We start from the raw sequence: 22697 nt of genomic DNA, 5'->3' as shown, positions 1-22697 counted from the left end.
TATTATGTAATTTATATTTAAAGCTATTTTATTCTTACTTAAAAACAAAAACACTTACAATTTTCGGTTTAAAAGGTGGTTTTACTTTGCGTGCTTCTAATGCATCCCAATCCATATCTTTGAAAAATGAATGATTTAAAATAGTTTGTTCTCCGTCCTGAGATGCAATACAGCCTAACCTTTTTGCTGGATTTTTTGTCATGAACTGTTAAAAATTAAAATAAATAAATATTTAAAACTGGTTATGAAAAACTTTTTAATTTATTTGGTTCATATACTTACTCCCTTCAAAATAGAAACAGCTTCTTTACTCAACCAAACAGGATAAAGAACTTCATCATGTAAAATAGATTCAAACAAATCATCTTCGTTATCAGCCTCAAATGGAGGTTGGCCAGCCATCATTTCATACATTAATACTCCTAAAGCCCACCAATCAACAGAAGGACCATATTCCAATTCTTGTAAGATCTATCAATAAGAATGTATAAAATATTAATGAAAACATCTTTAAATAAATCATGTTAAGACAATAATTTTCTAACATTGACAACATAACTATCATATAAACTGTCATATATTCAAAGATAATTTTATAATAATAATTTTCCATAACTTTTTTTTTAATATATATATATAAAATTAATAATAATTTTATTAATTTTGCTTTTACCTTTACAAGGGGAAAGAAGCAAACAAAAAATTCCATAAGTATACATGAACATAATGAATGAAAACATAAAACAACACACAGCTATAGAAAATATTACATTTAAAAAGCCATGATAGCAAAGTTCTTTCAGAAGATGAATGTAGACTATCCAGATGGTGTTCTCATTGTCCTGGCACAAAAGACAAGTGAAGATGCAGTTTGGATAGTCTAGATTTGTATTCTTGTGTCATATAATATTAATTAAACAAAGTTATCAAATCTTGACTTTTTGACTTAATAGTTAATAAAAGATATTTTCATATTCATTAATAGTTTTATTATATTTGACAATTTTAATTTAGTATCTAGCAATACTTTCTCCAAATGAAAGGAAAATAGAAAACAATCTTCATACCGGTACATCTAATATCCAATATAACTTCTTAAGCCTTTTAAATTTCCGGTACTCAATACGAACATTAACCACCAATTAACTAACGTTTTCGATTGTCTCCGCGATCTTCGTCAGGTTTTCTCCGACGGTTTTAAAATAGAATGCAAATATAATTCTTTCAAAATTCAAACTATCGAACCTCTCTCGCGTGCAATATTTGTGACCGATCCAACATGCATTTAATCTCCATGATACCATCATAAAAATGACTCTGTCCATCCGTACAGGAATACTACACTACTCTGAGATGCTACCATTGCGGGTGCATTTCGGAGACATATCGCCATGCATATGATAAAACGTTGCCATCCTTGAAATTAATACATTTCCCCGATTTTTACGCCTTGTAAATCTCAAGGGTCTCCAAGGCCTGATGCGGTCCGTGTCAAATGATGTTTTAATGAGGCTGGTTTTATCAAAATCTGCCTTTATATCGGGGTCGGTGGCGTACGTCGACAGGGCGGTGGTGTGTCTTTTTTTGGCAACGTCATACTTGTGTTCGGAGATTCTTCTTTGAATGGACCTCTTGGTAGATCCGATGTATATTAGGTCCCTTTGGGACCTGTGATCTCTTAACGGGATACTATATATCCCTAGTGCTCTTAGAAAATCCGGCTTGTCTTTGGCGTTCCTGAGTAGCGAATAGATCGATTGGGTTCTTGAGTATGCCAAATTGGTGCCCTTCTTTCGCGCTATTTCCTTGTATAGGTCATGCATACCTCTGTTGTACTGGACCGCCTTGCGCTGGTTCGGTCCCGAATTGGACCTATCCAGTGCCCCTGAGGCGTGATGTGCCGTGTTTGTATTACGGAAGTTACGCGCTAATCTACGGACGAGGCCACGTCTGTATCCATGGCTATTGGCTATGTCTTCTATGTGTCCCAGCTCTGTGAGCGTGTCCTCCCATTTAGAATTATGAGTGTACGCCCTCCTAACTAACACCCTGAACGCCGCAATCTTATATGGATACGGGTCTTCAGACCCAGCAGGTATGTACATAGGTAGGTAGTCGGGCTTGTAATACACCCGCGTTTAATACTGTTTACCCTGAGTTGAATGGCGACATCTAAAAAGTGCACATCGGTGCCCGATAGTTGATCTAGTTTAAGCGTTAGCCCATACGGGTTGTCATTAACAATGCACAGAAAATCATGGACGTTCGGCTTGTTCTTCCATATGACCATCACGTCATCCACATACCTACGATATAAAATAATATCGTGTGTAAACTTGGGAATGACATCCCTCTCTAACTGCCGTAAAATCAACTCACACAGGTCGCCCGAAATTGGGCTCCCCATGGGGACCCCCCTTTTCTGTAAATATGTGGCGTTGTCGAACCTAAACAGCGAATTGTAGCACACTAGGTGTGCGAGCTCCAGTACGTGTTTGCGGTGTGCTGGTAGGCTATACTTGGTTAGTAGGACGTCCCTAAGGGCGCAAAAGCAAGGTTGGAGTTTGATGGATGGATATAGAGCCTGAAAATCCAATACCGTGATGTGAGTGCTCTCTGTAACCTGTGTACGCTTCAATGCGTTGACCAACTCTCTGGAGTTCTTCACTGTTAAGAGATAATCTTGGAGATGTCTGGCTAATATGTGGTGCAACTCGGTTTCTAGCATCTTCGTAGGGGCTCTAGCCTTATCCAAAATAGGTCTGAGCGCAGGCGTAGGCTTGTGCATTTTCGTGAAAGCGACTTGAAAGGAAAATGATCCTTGAACTGAACTTGAAAGGAAAATGATCCTTGAGAAGAAAATACATCCCAAATAGTTAGTTTGACATTATTTCAAAGTTTTTATTTGATATGTAGAGAGATTATCCCAAGAGAGATTTTGTTGAAGAGGAAACCTCGGCTTCCCCAAGGTTTCCTCTTCAACAAAAAAAATCATTATTTTTTCATTTAGTTTTATTAATTGTCAGACTGTTATTTTTATAATATTCAACTAAACTATTGAGCTTTGACTGAAGGTAACAATGAAATTTGACAGAAAAATATTATTATCTGCAAAGAAAAGGCAATTCAGTTGAATTTGTGGAGATAATAATGTGGCATAGCATTATTTTCCTTTATTTTGTATAAAAGTTGTGACCACTTACAAACAGATTGAAAAGAACAAGACTCAGGCTTGTCCCAAGGTAATCCTTTGTTTAATGCTCACAAATCTATTCTAAAATAAAACTATCTTTCATAATGTATTTAGTATCAGAAAATAACAGCTTAAGATAATTAATAAACAAATTGGATATACCTAACTTGTTGAGTTACCACAATAAGTTGTCATGACCTATGGAGCTAAAGGCTTTCCTCATATCAATAGGACCTACATATAACTTATGGCATTTTTTAACCTTACTCTGTTAAGAGACAATCTTTACAAATACGTTCGCCGCCATATTGTTATTTTGTGATGTTTGTTTATGAGATTGTGATATTTGTGGCTGTCTTTGTCAGCACTGTCAGCTCAGTCAGTCAGTCGTCAATTTCACTTTATGAGGTGAAGTGCTGTGCGCGGTTGTGTTGCAACGCTCTTGTGGAAACGACGCCCATCTTATGTAAGTTTAAACAAACACTACATTTTGTTTACTTCAGTTAGACGTTTACCTTGGATGAGATTTGTTATTTTATTAAAAAAATAAATAAATAATAATTGATATGATAGTGATACTCAGTAAACAAAGATATAACATTAATTTTGGATTATTATTATTATTGTTATAGATCGTCAACAAATTTAAATAGATACCAACCTATTCATTTAATATGGAACGTAAAGCAAAAGTGTGGAAACATTATAAAAAAAATAAACGAATCAACCGCACAGTGCTCATTATGTCCAAAACAAATTTCATGTAAAGGATCGAATACTACAGGCCTTGACAGGCACCAGCAAAGAGTTCACAATATTTTTGTAAATCAGCTGGAAAAATCAAAATCAGTTACACAGCCTGAGACATCTTGCAAACTGGAATCTAAAAAAATTAAAACTGAAAAACAGTCTACAATAATAGGATACGCTGCAAAAAAGTCTTTGCCTGAAATAATTTCCCGCTTGGCGGCAGAGGATGCTCTGCCGCCAAGCGGGAAATTATTACACTTACAATAAGGGAAATTATTAAACTTACAATAAGGGCAATCACAAAGAGTAAATTCATTCGTGGGAGTATTATCCAGAGAGGTTATAAAATGCCTGAGAATGAAACTGATGTCATGAATATCATATTGAGTTATTATGAAAAGAGAAAAGAAGAAATGATTCAGACTTTAAAAGATTTTGTCGCTTCTGGTACACGTTTCAGTCTTTCAGTTGACGAATGGACCAGCATCCGAAACCAGAAGTACTTTAATTTGTGTCTGCATGGTGTGAACGGAGAAGTTTTCAATTTGGGATTAGTGTATATACCTGGAAAGTGCGGTGCCAAAGAGACCAGAAAAATAGTCGAAGATACATTGAAAAGATTTCAATTGGATTTTGAAAAACATATTGTGGCCACCACCAGCGATGGTCCAAACGTAATGAAGAAGTTTGGAAGAGATAGCCCCAGCGAGATGATCCTATGCTTGAACCACGCAATACATCTAGGAGTTGTAGACACATTTTATAAAAAAAATTAAGCTACTGCCATATCTGCAGCTTCTACCTCCAAAGATACTGATGATAATGATGATGAAATCATGGAGAACAAAAACTCTTCTGATGAAGAAGAGAACTGCAATGCCAGCTATGAAACAAACTGCCCATTACAACCAATTGATGAAATTAAAAGTGTGCTTGATGAAACTCGATTCCTAGTGAAATTGTTTAGAAAGAGTCCACTAAAAAACACAGAAATATGTTAAATCAGAATTTGGAAAAGAACTCAGTTTACTACTGGATGTCAAAATGAGGTGGAATTCTATAATTGTAATGGCAGAAAGGTTTTTGAAGCTCAAAAATTGTGTAAAGAAAGCGTTGATTGATTTAAACATGTTAGACAAATGGAATGAAGACAATCTTCTTCTTTTGCAGTCAATCGTTACTTTATTGCAGCCAGTCAAGATAGCTGTAGAAGCCTTAAGCAGACAAAACTCTTCGTTACTCACAGCCGAAGCAATAATTGACGTTTTACTGAAAAAAATTCAATTGACAACAACAAATAATAATCTGCGGTATGGTTCTTTGAAACACTGAAAGCCTGTCTAGAAGAAAGATATATGTTTGTTAAAATATTTGCACACTGGCCACAACAGCTCACAGTCGCAAAACACGGATTTTTTTTTACTTCGAATTTGAATAAAACTGCACTTATTGCTTTTGCTGAAGATCTATATTACTTATTATTCTTTTGAAAATATCCCTCGTATCCAAATGCCAGATTTGGAAATAATGGACGCCGAACCCAGTACCAGTAGCTCTACAGTACACAACGAACCCGATGAGTTGTTTCAAAGTCAAATGGAACAGGCAATCAAAAAAATCGAAGAAAATGTACCCAAAATTCTTGCAAAAAAATCAAGAGCAACATTAAAAAAAGAGTTCCAATTATTTGAAGCAACCGGAAACGTACTGAAGTTTGGAACTACTTTATAAAGCTTTAAACACAATAAAACCGACATCTGTTGAAAACGAGCGAGTGTTCTCGTCCGGAGGCATTATTACAAAAATCAGAAACAGATTATCGGACAAAGCTGTAAATGCTCTAATTTTTTTAAATGCCTATTTTATTAAATCAGAAAATAAGTCTAATTGCTAGTTCATTATATTATTTATATGACTAATGAATAGAGAATAGGTGATGATAATTAATGATTAGTATGATTACCATGTTGGTTTTATAATTATAAGATTTTACTGCCAAAAAATGAATCTATGATTATAAGAATTAAACATACAAATTGTTTAGACTTTAATTAACCTTATAGATGTTAGGATTTGATTTTATGTTCAACAAATATTGATTTTTTACTAAAATTGCTTTCTTATTGATACATCTCACCAAAAATGAACGCAATTCTAATTTTATTCTAAGAAGTCTCGAAGTCCCAGGACCTCCCAGGATTTTGATCATGGGCTGTCTCGTGTCCCGGGACTTTGAGAATGTTGAGACTTCCCAAACCCTAATAACAAACATCTCTATTTTTCAAAATTATTTTTTCATTATTCAAAAAAATCTCCCCAACAAGGGGATATAATACAAATTCTTCTATTCAAGCAATTCATCAATATCAAGGGGAAAAATCTTTCTAAACACATTAATTAAGGATATTAGCTATAATTTGTTGGCATAGATATAAAATATTTTTAATTAACATTTTAAAAAATACTTTCTTCTAAAAAGAAGAAAGAAAGTATTGTACAGTTTCATCACAAACTCATTGAACATTGTTACTAAGTTACTAAGAATAGTTCCTTCTAGAGATTTTACCACTTTATCTTTAATTTTATCTAGTCCAGAAACCTTTTATTTTGCAAGTGACCCAAAACAAATTCTAGAACCTTGAGGGAAATTGGCAACTGACTGTAATTGTCAATACATGCATATAAATTAATTACTTAGAGAGAGCCAATAAAAGGTTCCTTCAAAAACATATTCCATTCCTTAATAGAAATGACATTGCAAAATAATTTTTGTATCTTAAATTTACTGACTAATTTCCAAAAGTCACTAGAATTTCTAGAATTTGGTAATTGTGTATTGACCTTTATAAAACAAAAAAAAAAAAAAAAAATTTTTTTGGCTAAAGAGACTTAAGCTTTTCTTTAATTTAGAATAATTTGTAAATGACTATGTAGTCCTATTTTTCTTAAAGAATTGCAAGGCTCAATTAGTAAGCTTTTTTAATCTCAAGCAACTGTAGTCAAACCATTTGCCTGTCATTTACCTGTCATTTTGAAACACTGATTCTAACAACAAAAATATCAAAACCAAGTAATCAGATAAAGAATCTAAAAAGATTCTAAATGATTCTATTCAAGGAATCATTTAGAACATTAGTAAACAATTTTTTTTGACAGAAATGGGATCAGAACTGAACTTAAACAACACTTTATTTTAATGGAAAATTTATATAATTTAAAAGTTTGATACAATTAAATCAATAACTGAAGTACCTGCAATAGACATAAATGCAAAGTTGATGGGAAAATCTTCTATAAAGTGGTGGTCATTGAGAATAAACAAACTATAAAATTTCATTAAACTTAATTTTAGAGGGGAAAAAATACATGAAAATTAAATCATTAAAAGATTGAAAATTAAAAGATTTTATGTTAGAACGTGTATATAACAAATCACATTCACTAGCAATTCTAGCATTAGAATCTTCGAATGTTAGAATATCATCTTCATTGACATAATCGGCAAATATGTCTTTTTGACATCCACTATCAAAATTAGAATAAGTAAGAATTAATGTTAAACTATGACATCCTTCAAAAATTTCTTGTCATAATTTTAATTATGATAAAATTATCAAATATAGTAACTCAACTCAATCTTACCAAATGTCTGAAAAATGATCAATGAGTCTTTTTTTTGGCCAACTGGCAAACTTTCTACAATGGTTATCAATGAACTTAACAAGGAAAAGAAAGTTTCATTGAATACATTATCCAAATTTCCAAAAGAGTAACAATATAAAAGTTAATGAAAAAATCCATAAGGTTAGAGGTCAGAGTAGTTCCTTGACATTTTCATAACAGAATTTTAAGATCAAATTCAACTGCACTTTTAGGTGAATCATTCATCAAATTTAATCTTCTGGAGCTTTCTCTCTTCCTAAAAAAGAATTTATCTGCAACAGCTCATTAGTTTCCAAGTCAAAAGTAAAATCTTGCCATCAATTGTCAAACAATCAGCTCTGATATAGACTATTTTATACTGTTTTTTGTAGAAAGAAAGATTCAGAATTTGAAGAATTCTAGACATTCAAGTTACATAATCAAAAATAATTCTAGAAAAGTTATTGTATGAATGAATTTTTCTTAAAAAAGTTGTGAAAAATAAGTCTCTTATCCGTTTCAGTCTCTAATTCTGCAATTACTAAATTATTTCTCAGTACAATGGTGTAATCAGTTAACAAACATAATTCGTTCCAAGACTGTGTTCATTATCCAAATTGCTCATTAACCGATTATCAATTTACCATAGATTTTTATGGGAATTTGAATAATACATTCAGGAGACCCCCAAAATAAAAAATTATATACTTTCTTACTATGTTTATTTATATGTAATAGTAAAAATACATATATACACAGTCTTGCATTTTTATTAGTCATGTTTTTTCCATTTGTGAGGGGGGTTAAAGAATCTGTCTAATGTTTAATGCTTTTCTCTCTTCTTCAGGATTTTTCGGAAGTAATTAATAGCATTGTAATTGTAGAGATCCCTAAGCCTATTAACCTCAACCTGATTTGGATGCCATTCTAAGACTGTTGTTCTGACATCTCCCATTTCAAAAGATCTTTAATAGCAGATATCAGCATTAATCCTCTTTTTCAGAGAAAAACATATCTTGCAGAGTTTCTTGGTGTTCTTCATTCAAGAGTTCTTGGCATTCTTTGTTGTTAGGTCTGTTTCAGGTTCCATTATCAGCTCTTCAATGTTCTTTATTTCTCAGATGTGATTTTTGTTATTTCTTTAGCTGCTTGAGTCTTCTTGATTATACAGTATTTCCCTTAGATAAGACTGAACTGCAGCCTACTGTAGACCTGTTCAAGCCATACTGCCCAGCAACATCAAACATCTTCTGCCCACTCTTTACCTTTGCTATTATACTATCACCTTTCAAAAATAAAAACCGACGCAAAACTTAATGAGTGTCTGCCCAACAGTCTTGCAAATACTATAAAAGAGTTCTTTCTGTCAGAAAAATAAAAGGCTGAAATTACAAGGGAGAGTTTCAAAGTTCAGAGGAATATTATCCGATCAGTATATACTGAGTCGACGTCAACGTCTCCTGCACTCTTAAAAGCCTCGAATTGTTGCCCGAAGACAAGGGAAGACCAATCGGTATTCATTATTTTACATTGTTTCTTCTTGTATTTGTTCTGTGAGATGTTCATTATCCAATTTGTTCGTTAACTGATCACCCACTGTATTTTAAAACAACTTTTTGAAGAAATAATGCCTCCATTAGGCCTTTTAACAGATTTTAACAATTCAAACTGTTGAACTCTATTCTAGAAGCTAGATAATACTATAAGTAACAAAATAAAAAGGAAAACAAAGATTATGAAAAATACAGATCTGATTTGAAAATGTTGACTTAGGTTTGGCATGTTTCTCCACCTTCTAGACAACATTAAACATTCATCATGTTCCTTATGCAAATTAACTAGTCAATCTAATTTTGCTGATAATTCAGACCAAGAATTATTAATCAAATCCACATTTCATCCCTGGTTTCAGAAAATTATTAAACACCTATCTGAGAAGATATATTATAAATACTAAATTAATTTAACAATTAAAAAGTGTTTTTCACAGATCAGATTAAATATTCTCTAAGAATGAGGGAGAAATATATTACATTTTACTTGCAATAGCAAAACTGCAACACATTCTAAAATCCATTGTACAGTGTAAACAATGGCAATGACTTTGAGATATTACAAAGTTTGTTCCCATTGGGTTCCTCAATTATTATTGCATAATTAGAAACCTAAAATCCATTCTGATAGTTTAACTACAATGTAGCTTTGCATGACAGCTTCATATTTTATGTAATGGTGACTTCTCATCTGCTCCTTTATGAAATGACACATAACAATCAAATTTGTGTTGGAGCAGATGAGAAGCCACCATTATGTGAGATCGAGGGAGGTAGGAGGAAGTCGTATCTCCCTTTCCAGCAACAGGTCGTTGACCTTTCACTTGTCAAGATGGCTAAGTTTACGATTTCAATCCTAAGCGTCGGGACTCTTCTTGTCGGGCGAGTGGATGAGAGGTGAGATGGGGTCGATGATAAGGCAAAAGCGATATTGAAGTCAAAGAGGACACCATTTAACCATTAAAACAAGATTTATTGGAATTAAACAAAGGACACAATTACAAAAGTTGACTAATTTCCCTAATTTGCGTAGGGCTCAAGAGAGAGCTTACAGGTTCAGTTTATACCTCATTATTAGTTCTGTATTGAGTTAGCACTTAGATATCCAAGAAGTGTATATCGGTATCCGGGAATGGCACACTTTTATAAAGTCACGACTGAGTGCGGTGATGCTGGAACTGTAGGTCCAGAGCAGTGACGACCTGCGATGGCGTTGGTCCAGCAGATGATAAGAGACTACCCAGAGGGAGGAAAAGAAGTGGCTTTTATAGCTTTAGGCTGGAAAAATTGGTCACGTGATCGATGGTAGATGGCGATTTGGGTTATAGGTGTTCCCGGGACCAAAAATATATGACGAATTCAGATGTTAACTATAAACTTAAGTTGCAAGATGATCTGTATATAGCTTAAGAACAATGGATAGTTGACAGTTATACGGCCAGGGACACATTTTCTCGGATAGGAATTTTTTCTATCGAGGATGTTTACAATAGGGAAAATTATTACACTTTTGAGTCTGATGGAATTCCAGATCTCACAATTACATAAAATATGAAGCTGTCATGCAAAGCTACATTGTAGTTAAACTATCAGAATGGATTTTTAACACAAGGAACTTTTCAAACTTCTACAATAAAGACAAATTCGCATTGACCAGACAGGAAAATTTTCAGAAAAGTAAATAATGTTAGATAGATTACACTGACATAGTACTTTCAAAAGCATTGTCTATAGGTAAAATTAATGTGGTCAAAACTTTGTTAAAAAACCTTGTAATATCAAACTTTAATTCAGAAGTTTTCAAAAATCACGAAGAAACATTTTGTGTTGTAGGATAGTGTGAAAAGATTTAAAATTTGCATATAAAGTTTACAGCTGAGGAGGAAATCATATTTTCATAATGCTGAAAGCAGTTTAAAAATTTTTGATTTATTTGTTTAATTAACTGCATTTAATAACTAAATAGTTCTCCAAACAGTGTTTTTAAACTTTTTTCTTACATATTACTTTTCAATCCAAAATGTTTATCATACCATTGTGTACATATATTATATATTTGGGTATGTATAATATAATACACAGATATAGAAATAAAACAATGCAAAGCAATTTAAAATTGCAATTATATCAAAATATTTCAAACTAAACAGTATAATCACTTATAATCTTACATTTTGATCTCATAGTATCTATAATTTCTATAATTAAAACTTATAAGAAATATAAATCAATTATTTTGACAATTTTTATACCTCAGGGGCTATATAGTCTGGAGTACCACAAAATGTTGTTGTTGTTGCACCATTAATAATATTTTCTTTACACATTCCAAAATCAGCAATCTTACAATGGCCTTCACTATCCAATAATATATTATCTAACTTCAGATCTCTGAAAATAAAATACATAACTTAACACATGTAATAAAGAGAGGATATAATAATATTAGTATTGAATAAAAGAAAGTACCTATATATTACACCATTTCGATGTAGAAACATCAATGCTAACGTGACTTCTGCTGCATAGAAACGTGCTCTTGGTTCATCAAATTTACGAGCCTTTTGAATTTGAAACATGAGATCTCCTCCATTAACATATTCCATAACAAAAAATAATCGATCCTAGGAATGACACATAATACTTAAAAATATTTACTGTAACTGTAAGAATGTACTTAAAAATTCTACCAAAATGATATAAATTTCAAAATGCATAATACCTCAGTTTGAAAACAACAATGGATGGCAGTCAAGAAAGGATGTTTAGCTGAAAGGGTTAATATACGTTTCTCCGTCATTGTACAATCAACATCATCATCTTGAAGAATTACATCCTTCTTTAAAACTTTTACAGCATAAACATCTTCAGTGCCTTTCTTCTCTGCAAGCATTACCTATAACATTCATTTTATTATAAGAAATGATTTTTAAACACATCTGCTTTAAATAGCCATTAACATATATATAATTCATATATAAAAGCATTATTTTGTATTAATGTATAAATTAAATAAGCAATTAACTATTTAAATCAAATTCATAATTTAATACCTTTCCAAAACTTCCTTTTCCAAGCACTTTTATGAACGTGAAATCCTCCAAACCAAGTCTGTTAGGTCTACTTTCATAATTATAATGGTCATCATCCATATGAACACCTATTGTAGTGTGACTCTTGTCCCGATTTTGATCAGAAGATAAAGTTATACCTGGTATTCTTAATGCCATTTGATTAGATTTATCTGTTCCAGTTTCCAAATGTGGAGAAGTAAGATCTGTTAAATACATTCAATAATTCATTAAAAACTTTTTTTATAATTGATTGTGAATTTTTCTTTCATGTGTGTGCTTAATGGTTATAAATTTTTGTGATTATAATTCTCCAAACCTTGCTGCGGATCTGTAGTAGAAGGAAGAGGAGAAGTACGTGATCTTTCTGTTACTTGAGAAAGTTTGTTGGGAGATTCACTGATTGATGTCTGTAAAGGACATTCCTGTACATTAGATATAAGTATTATGTACCATGTGATTAATTTTCAAAATTAAAATATTTATTTCTAAGAAAAATTATCTTTAACATTAAAAAATTTATCAATAAATTAAAATAATATTTAATATAACAAATACAGAATAAAAATTTATTCTTTATCTATTCAAAATTGATAGATAAAATACAAATTTTTCAGTTATTTCATTTTGTAGAAAGGAGGAGGAAACTAAATACTTTTAGTTTCATCCTCAAGAAACCTCAGATCTCTATTTATAGGATAAGTATATAAAAATATATAGACAGAGAAAAATAAAAAAGTTAAACATATTGTAACTTTTTATTACTTATATGAAATTCAGGCTTTATATACAGTACAAGACAAAAATTTAAGACCACCTATAATTTTCTAAGTTTCTAAAAAGTTATAACTGAATGACTAAACAAAGCATGCAAACTGTTATATTATTAATATATTTACCTAAATATAATTAATAAGTTTAAATTTTCTTCTATTCTAGTACCTGGACAAAAGTTTGAGAGTACCTTTACAAATAAAATAAAAAACATTTTGTTGTTTAATAATCATATGATATGCTTTCCTTTATGTTCAATTACTTGTATTAAACACAAAGACAGAATTTGCTAGGCTAACAAGCTTTCCAGAGAGATACAGCAGCCAAGCAGTTTTGGGCTCCATTTCTGTTTTGGGTTCCTTGGTATTGTATTGTTTTCCAGCAGTATACACTATGCATGAAAGATTACCTCAGACTCTCTACTGGGATGAGATCTGAATTAAAAATATGCTGGTCACTTCAATATTTAATATTGATTTCAGTTAACCATTCCATAGTTGAGTGTGCGCTATGGATAGATACATTATCTTATTCAAATATAAAGTTTGCATTATTTAGCATGTCTCTTAATGACAAAAGATAATTTCTAAGAAAGTTTTGTAGTCATCAGTGTTTGATCTTGGGGAAATAAATGCCAAACTTTATTTTGCTTGTACTGTAAAAGCAATCCAGAGTTGTAATGAAACCTCCACCTTGGAATCAACAAGAAAGGAGCCATGAATCTTTTTGTACATCATGTTAATAACAGTGAAGCCTATCAGAACCATTAATACTAAATTTTTTCTAATCACTAAACATAGCATTTTCCCAAAATTCACTGTTTGAACCGAATGTCTTTGCAAAAGTGAGTCTGTCAGCAAATGTGGTTTTTTTTTTTTTTTCAGTTGTGGCTTTGCTTTCATTTTCACATAATAAAAATTTATCTGATTCTGTTATTACTCTAAGAGTAGTTCCTGAGTTATGTAGAAACTACAGTTGCCTTATAATTCGTTCTTACACATCTCAAAATCATCTGTTTGTACCTGGTAGGTAACTTATATGGTCATCTGTGTATGATTTCCTTACATATATATCAAAATCTTTTAAGTAATTGTGAATGACTGTGTTGAATCTGTTTAATAATTTTGAAATTTTATGTTCTTATTTTCTATCCTGATGGTATGCTAATTTGTCCCTTTTCCTAATTAGTTACTGTTTTACCAGTATCCATTTTGAAATAAACATACAAGAAAAATGTGTAATTAGTTGGCACAAAAAACTATGTATGTTTTGTATTAAAAAAATATTTTGAAATAGTTTCAAACTTTAGTCCAGCATATTATTACAGAAGATTATTTAAACTTATTGCTTTTTTAGAAATATATTAACAACAAACAGTAAAACTTATTAAAATGTATTTACATGCTTTGTTTAGTCATTCAGTTAAAACTTTCCTAAAAAGTTTTGTGCTGCATTGTATATAAGAAGCCTGATCATGTTATTTGTCTTGGTACAACTTTTAGGAGTCATTTATCATTAAATACAGGATCAAAACATCCTATTACAAAATTATATATGAGCAATAGACAAGTATTACTTTCATTCTTCAAGTTTGTTATTCAATTGAGAGAAATAGATGCATTTTTCTTAAAAGATAGTTATTATTCTTGTATAATCTCCTGATTGTATCAATCAATATTATTGTGATTTGGTTATTATATTAATCAAGTATTTATACAAAATATCTAACTGTAATAGCAATAATCAACTAGTAACCATGACCAACTAAATCTATTGATAGAAAAAACTGTTTTTCTCAATTAAATATTCTTGAATATTGATTTACACATATCTAATGCTGTGCTGTGATAGATACCATATTTACTTGCATATAAGATGAGGTTTTTAGTCATTTATAACAGCTTCAAATTCCTAGGACGTCCTATATGCACGAACAAGAGATTGTTTCAGTTTTCGCAAATAATTTTTGTAAACCGTGTATTTGCATTTTTATTGGATGCTTATCCTCTTGTATTTAGAAACATAAGAATTTTATCTGAGTCATTTAAATCGTTCTTGTGTATTGTCAAGAGTAAAGAAGAATAGCAATAGGAAAAGCAAAGCTTTTGGATTGAATTCCAGATTGAAATTCCAAAATCACACGGGAGCCCGATATAAGTTTTAATCCATTCCCACGTGAAAACAGATGATTATTCGGAAATCAGAATTTAGAGAAACTCATAAGTGTAATCAACAGAGAGTGGATTCGACTGTTAAGAATTGGCAAAAAAGGTTTCTGATTGTCCAGCTTTACGTGAACAAATTATGTTGCCGATTTTAGAAGAATTTTCATTAAAGTTTAAATGCTAGTAATTTTTGCAGGACAATGTGATATTTTACTTGTGATTAAACGAAATAAAATTAGAATTGTATTAATAAATCTAATTTTCTTTATTTTGATCTTTAAAGTCAAACCTCATCCTATATGCGAGGTCATCTGAGATGTGAGTAAATATGGTATATGCAAATCAACAATCACAAAAACTATAACTTTATAAATGTATTGTTGATACTTAAAACTGATCAAAACTTAGGTCAAGATTAAAGTTATCATTATTTTCTAAGTCAAAGTGACTAAAATATTCATTAAATTGTCTATAAGGTAATTTAAAATTCTTTCTCAAACATTTAAATATCTTAACTGGCTGAAATGCATACTGTTAATTTCTGAGATGTTAAATATAACTCAAATTTTAACAAGAACAATTTTGAGAATTAGAATATTTTAAACATTTACAATATGATCAGTATTCTATTTGTAATATTTTATATTTTTTAATAATTAAACAAAATATAAAATATTACATCTCTTTTTCATTTTTTAAAAGTAAACAAATTATAAATTAACAGCATCACAGATCTTTATGTTCAATTATACAAATTAAAATTAAGTTAATATCTTATTAACTCTTAATTAAAAATATTTTTTCTGCATTTTAATATAGACATATTAAAATAAATATTTTTAATGAAATTTCATCTCTACATTGATATTGAAAATAAAAATATTTAATTTTATTTTTATTTACATTTTATTAATATTAAAGTAATCACTTCGATAACAAAGAAAAAAAAAAGAAACTATTAATTAAAGCAGTTAAGAACTAAACTTTAAAGGAGATATTAAAGAGGTATTTTGCTAATTTATTTCTCTAAAAATATCTTCAGTTAACAACTATAAATTGTGAAATAACTGAAAAATATAGTGATAAAAAAACAAATTTTGGAAACATTTAAAAATTCTATAAATAATTGTGTTACAACATATAAAAACAAAGTTAAATGTATGATAAAAATCAAAATTATTAATATTATGTAATAATTATCGAACATATTAATCAAAATTCTAGTCAATATCTATTAAAAATGAAACAAATAGAGAGAATCATGCATTAAAAAAATGGAAAAAAAAATTATTTCTCTACTACCTTTTACATATATGTTTATTGATTTGTAACAACAGTGTATTATAGTCATTAACATTTTATTTTTATGAATAATGCACTAAAGTAATGGAAAAATGCTTCAATTATTCATTTATGCTGATATAGAAGCTCAAATTATGTAATTAACATTTAACTTATACTAGTCAAAAATTAATTACTAGTCAAGGAATTTACTTTGTTCTTAATGTAAATATATTATACTATATATTCACATTAAGAACAAAGTACATCCTTTTTTAAGTCACCAGATTATGCAAAGATTTGATTTACACAAATAAAACTCAGCAGTTTATATGTGGAAAAGTTAATAAATAAGTTACAAACAGATATTGCTCTGCCTGTACAGTTGTTATAGTTTCCAGTTAGACAATCAGTACATGACTTCCAATTCCACATTTGGTGTTGCATTATCAGCAGCTAAAGATGGCTAAGGTGTTGAAAGGGTGTGCAGGCATCCCTTGCTTAACACTGTCAAATTAATTGCAACAATTCCTTTATAAATGCTGCAGAAGCTTTGATTAACTGAGCCTTTAAAAGCTGTAATTTAATTATTATGCCTTTGTGTCCTTTCTATCTTAATTTAAAATTTATTTTGTATACTAGTACTTTTTATATATTAACAGGACTTATTATACTGGAAAATATGGATATGGAAATATTATATATGGAAAAATGATTGTGTTTTTAATTAATTTTAGTTATAATTGTACCAAGAAATGTTTTTTATTGTTAATTGTAGAAAGTGTCGTTTAAAGGCCTGCTCAGGAGGGATGAACAAGTCCAAAACACAAGTTTAAAGTGTTCAGGTGAACTAAATAAAGAACATTATTTTTTATCGGGTATTTATTTTTATTTAGTGTAAGACTAAATATCTGCATCCATATTTTCCAGTATAATAAGTCCTGTTAATATATAAAAAGTACTAGTATACAAAATAAATTTTAAACTTTAAAAGCTGTGTTTATTTAACATAGATGTGTGATTTAATTATAATATTTGTTAAATTTAAATGTGATATTGTATTCTTTATTTAGAAGTTTATTCTAAAACTTTTTACTTCACATTTTGTTTGTGTTAAATCAAATTGAATAATAGATAAAATGCATATTAAATCATATTGAATCAGATAAAATGCATATTAGGCATATTCAGTGGTGATATTCGGTGGTTTTCGCACAGGTTCGGCCTAACCTGTTGTTAAAATTTTCAGTTTTCCGAGCGGGTTCGCCCCGAACCCGTTGTTAAAGTTTTCCGAACGGGTTCGGGCGAACCCGTTGTTAAAATTTTCAGGTTTCCCGAACCTTGTTAAACACACGGAACATTTCTCAGTGGGTTTGTTTTTTTTTAAAAAAATATATTAAAATATGGTGTATTATACTCTGTAATACTACTAAACTAGGGCCTTTAATCGCGATCGATTCAAGAGTGTTCTTGAAAGTAGATCCAGTCATAAGAGAGATCCCAGAATGCCAACGCGCGCGAGACAATACAAGATGGCTGTGGAACACGTGTCGGGCTATGGACAGCAAAAGAAAAAGTACAATGTATCTCGAGAGATGATGACATGTGCCTATTCCTAGAAGCGCCATATTGCGGTAAAGAATTTCTCTGCCTTAAATAAATAAAAAAAAAAAGGTCGACAGCTCTAAAACACTATTGTTACCTGGCCTTCTCTGATGGCTCGTTACGTTCTAAATACGCCACTGATTGTTAGATACATGGTTGCAAGAAAGGTATTGTATTTATTTCTAGCCAAAACTTCCATTTCGTTTGTCGGTGATTGTCAGGTAAAAATTTTCTGCTAGCGAACCCCTTGTTAAATATTTCGAATATCACCACTGGGCATATTGTGCTTTTGTAGTTTTATAAAGGATATAATGGCATATAAATGGTAAAAAATACTCTTAACATGTACAGGGAAGATACTCCTAAACACTGAACATGTCAAATGAGGTTTAAAGTTTTATTTGAAAAATTTTGAACTAAAGGATAGAAAACATACAGGGTGCCCAAAATCTGTTGATGAAGAGAAACTGCAGGAAGAAATTGTTAAAAATCAGAAAATAACACCTCATGAACATGCAACAAATCTTAGTTTATCATTGAAATGCATTGTTGAACTACTTCATCCATTTGGAGTGGTTGCAAAACATATGCAACCATTCCAAATGATTGTGATCTGCGTGCATTAAGTGAAAAAAACAAACAGGATCGAGTATAATTTTGTCTGACAAGAGTAGGCAGCTCTGAGGTTTCATTTTATTTTTAAATTAGTTACTCATTTTTATCATAGAAAACTTTTTTATGGATGGCAAAATTAAAGTTAAAATAAAAATATTTGTTATTAAACAAAAATTTGTTCTAGCTGATAATCATGAATGTTTGGTCAAGTACTGAGATATACAGAGTACTGTATTTGATTAATGTGATTTTTATTATACACAGTAGCATTGACAGATTAATCAAGAAACACTTGTACTGCTGTTGAGCAAAGAGCTGTTGTTCAGTTTCTGTAGACAAAAGATCAATGCAGTTTTTTACTGTGAGGTGTTGAAGAAGCTGAAAACCATGATTTGGAAGAAACATCATCATCTGATGTTTCTTCCAAATCATGCATTCTTCCAATACAGCATTCTTCTCCTCTATGACAACATATGTCCACACACTGCATGTACAACAACTGAGCAAATCTGTAAACTCAGCTTTGAACTGCTGAGTCATCCACCATACAGTTTGGACTTAGCCCCAACTGACTTCAACTCATTTGGTGACACCCATTGAAACAAGCCCTAACCAGGACTCACTTTTAAGATAACAAAGAAGTCAAATGTGAAGTGAAACAAATAGCTGCAAATCCAACCAAAACAGTTCTTTTCTTCCAGAATAGATGACTTAATAAAAAGATGGAACAAATGCCAAAATGTATATGAAAATTATCTAATACACCTAAGTAAAAAATAAGTTAAAATAACAAAATTGAAAAAGGCATTAAATGGCTGTCCTATCAACAGAAAAGAAAGAAATTTTTTACATTGCATACTTCTGGCAAAAATGGTGAAAAAATAAATGTAGACATTTGCTAAATAATATTGGTTAAAGTGCTATTTTTCCTTGATAAATTATTTACAACCTGATGTCCCTTACAGTTCACTAATAGTTTAATTTACAATAAAAATATAAATGACTTGACTGATTTTACTAGAAACTGTTAAATCCACATTTCATATATCTAATATGAAGAAAATTATCATCCAAATGTATACAAATATACATAATATAACAATAAAACATCATTTCTGTTTAGGTTCTATAGCCTGTGCTCTGAAATCTTTTTCCATGTATGGCTCACCTAGATACTTCCCAGAATTCTGTGGCATACCACAAATAGAAATGTGAGGACCCAAATAAGGGTCAACGTGGAGGTCCAAAGGATGTTAAACCAAGTCGCGAAAATCTCTTTTTTCATGCAAAGGAGAGAAATTAAAGATCGTAATTAAACAATAAAAATTGGGAGAAATAATAAAACAATAGAAGAATAGTTTTGTAGAGATCAAAGTCAAGAAAGTGCGGTTTGAGGGGAGTTGGGTTCTGTCGTAACATTGACCTCTCCCATGCCCTTCCTCAGGTTTTGAGTTGTCACCATCCCAAGAGGAGAGCCCAATAAAGAGTCGAATTTGTGGAAAAACTGATAAATACATGTGGTTCAAGGATGTGATGTTCTTGGCTCTCGTTTTATCACTCCTGAATCTTGCACAGACAACAAAGATATAAATCAGAGCTCAATTCCAGGAGTATATAGAATACCAGTACAGATGAAAGGTGACAAAAAAGAGCTATACTACATCAGAGCCACAGGGAGATCTTTAAAAGAGCATGAAAGGAACGTGCAGAATGAGCAACCAGTCACTGCACTAGCAACATACATTATAAATCTGTAGGACAAAGTATCACACAGTCCTAGTGTAAAAAGGACATGATCTGGATCTAGACTCCATGATCATAAGTGCATGTGACAAGACATCTACTTGTTGCTTCACAAACATTGAGATAACTGTGACATGCAACCTGCCAAATTTTCATGTGCATAAATTCTGTGAAATAAGAATTTAACTGTTTAAAGATGATTTTGTGAATAAATGTGTGCACATATTCTGTAAAATATGACAGCAAATGTGTAAAAGTTTAAAACTTGTTAGAATTCCTTCTGTCACAAACATCAGTATCAATAAACATGTAGTAGACAAATCATTGTCCTTTTCGAATCAACATATATTTATCATATTCACGTACTCCCATAAACTTTGTGCTTTCCTCCTCTTGGAGGCATTGTGCCACAACACACCAATTACAGAGCTCTATTTTATAGAATCATATTTAATATTTACAGTAAGTATTATATGTATATTCATATAATCTAATTAAATTTGTGAAAAATTTTTGGAAATAAACATATGTGAATATTAATTTTTTTAATCAATGCTATAGAGAATTCTATTCAAATCTTTTGATTAGATGGATATCATTTATGCACATAGAGTACAAGAATAATATAAAATTAAAAAATTATATCACTGTTACATTTTTGACACTAATGATTCTGAATTTAGATGATTTTTGCATTAATTCAACAAATAAGATACTGTTAAAATACTTTTAGCATTGAATATACTTTTATCCATTTTATTATGGTTACAATTTGTTAATCATCAAATAAATCGATGATTTCAAAAAATTAAAATTTTTCACAATTATTTCATATATCAGAAAATAATTACTCTTACATATTCTATGGTTTCAGTAATAATTTATAACATAAACTTAAGTTGTTGTGTATTATTTTATTTTTTATAATCACACAGATCAGTTTAACCCTGTAAGTCCTGATCCAAGCGAGCCAATTTGTCTTTTGCTCTGTAGAAAAATACATAAAAACTGATAAGTATCACATAGATGTTACTTAAAACCTACTATCTACAGACATAAAATTTGGAAATATCTGCAATAGGTATACCTTTAAGTAGTAATCTTTGTCTAAAACATCTGCTTTACTGACATCAACAATGATCAAGAACCACAACACCCCACAGATGAGAGATGTCATCATTACTTTCAGACTCATGTTCAACTAATTCAGAAGGAAGACATTTACAAAATATTGATAATATTGCACTCACAACCTAACAAGCCTAATTGGCTGATTTTAATTGTAGCATTTCTTATAAAAGTGCTTGTTCCAGAAAGCTGTATTCCGTGACAAAAAAATTAGGTGATATCTTCACAAAAATGACAACACTGGTGATAAAATAAGGGTGCATTTACTAAATAATATTAATACTACACTCACAATATTTATTTGCTCTGATTAGCTGATTTATTTCAGTTTGGAAGTTTTCCATTTTTGTATACTGGAAAATTTGGCTGAAAGTCTGAAATTTCCAATATCCACAGGTATGGTCTGAATGGGTTAAGATGACAATTTATTAAGAAATCTATATTTTGGAAGAAATTACAAACCTGATAATGATTACATCATTAGGCTTATAATTTCTTGATAATGATGATATCATCATCTAAAATGCTGCCTATCCTTCAATGTCCAAGATTACAATGAAATAATATAGGAAAATGTTCAAACAATACAATTATTACACAGTACTTATGTGGTAAGTAAATATTGCATCAAAATAAATATTTATTTTGTAATCAAGTTCACTTATACAATTAGTAGATTTCAATATTAACTTGAATTATTCTTGTCTCCAAATTATTAATAATGAAAATTATATTAGTATAATTACTTACTTTTTTCTTTTTCCTGGACAACTTATCACCAGATATACCCATAACACTTAATATTTCGGCCATTTGTTTTGGATTTATTCCACAATTATTTGCAACATTCTTTTGACATCTCTTATGTACATTCATACTGCAGGCTATAAATAGAATAAAATGCATTTTATTTCTCCCTCAAATTAATTTAGCAATAAATAATAATCAAATAAATTCATAAACTAAAATTTCATGTAAATCAAAAAAATCAAATTATTATTCTTACATTCACATTGTAATCCTTGTCTAAAAAGACCATAGAGCATAGAACCACAATGATCACAAAATGTTGGCCTTTTATAATTGTGAACTGTAAAACGATGAGGCATATTGATGTTAAATCTACTTCCAGCTGTAAACTAAAAAAAAAAAACAATTATGAGTGTTATATAAAACA

The 22697-nt window shown here is 30.7% G+C and overlaps 1 protein-coding gene across 1 annotated transcript in view; it reads right to left on the bottom strand.

Annotated features, from left to right (window-relative positions):
- LOC136976075 (calcium-independent protein kinase C-like) overlaps nt 1–22697 on the bottom strand; it is a 102895-nt gene that overhangs the window by 17666 nt on the left and 62532 nt on the right. Inside the window, 9 exon segments of the mRNA XM_067271280.1 lie at nt 59–205; nt 283–471; nt 11391–11529; nt 11608–11762; nt 11861–12034; nt 12192–12415; nt 12529–12634; nt 22271–22404; nt 22527–22659. Of these exon segments, the coding sequence (XP_067127381.1) occupies nt 59–205; nt 283–471; nt 11391–11529; nt 11608–11762; nt 11861–12034; nt 12192–12415; nt 12529–12634; nt 22271–22404; nt 22527–22659 (1401 nt within the window).

This window comes from Centruroides vittatus, unplaced genomic scaffold (genome assembly GCF_030686945.1).
Source record: "Centruroides vittatus isolate TY-2023 unplaced genomic scaffold, ASM3068694v2 contig_393, whole genome shotgun sequence".
NCBI classification, from domain to species: domain Eukaryota; kingdom Metazoa; phylum Arthropoda; class Arachnida; order Scorpiones; family Buthidae; genus Centruroides; species Centruroides vittatus.
Note: the sequence above shows the minus strand (reverse complement) of the source record. Positions and strands in the feature narration are given on the sequence as shown.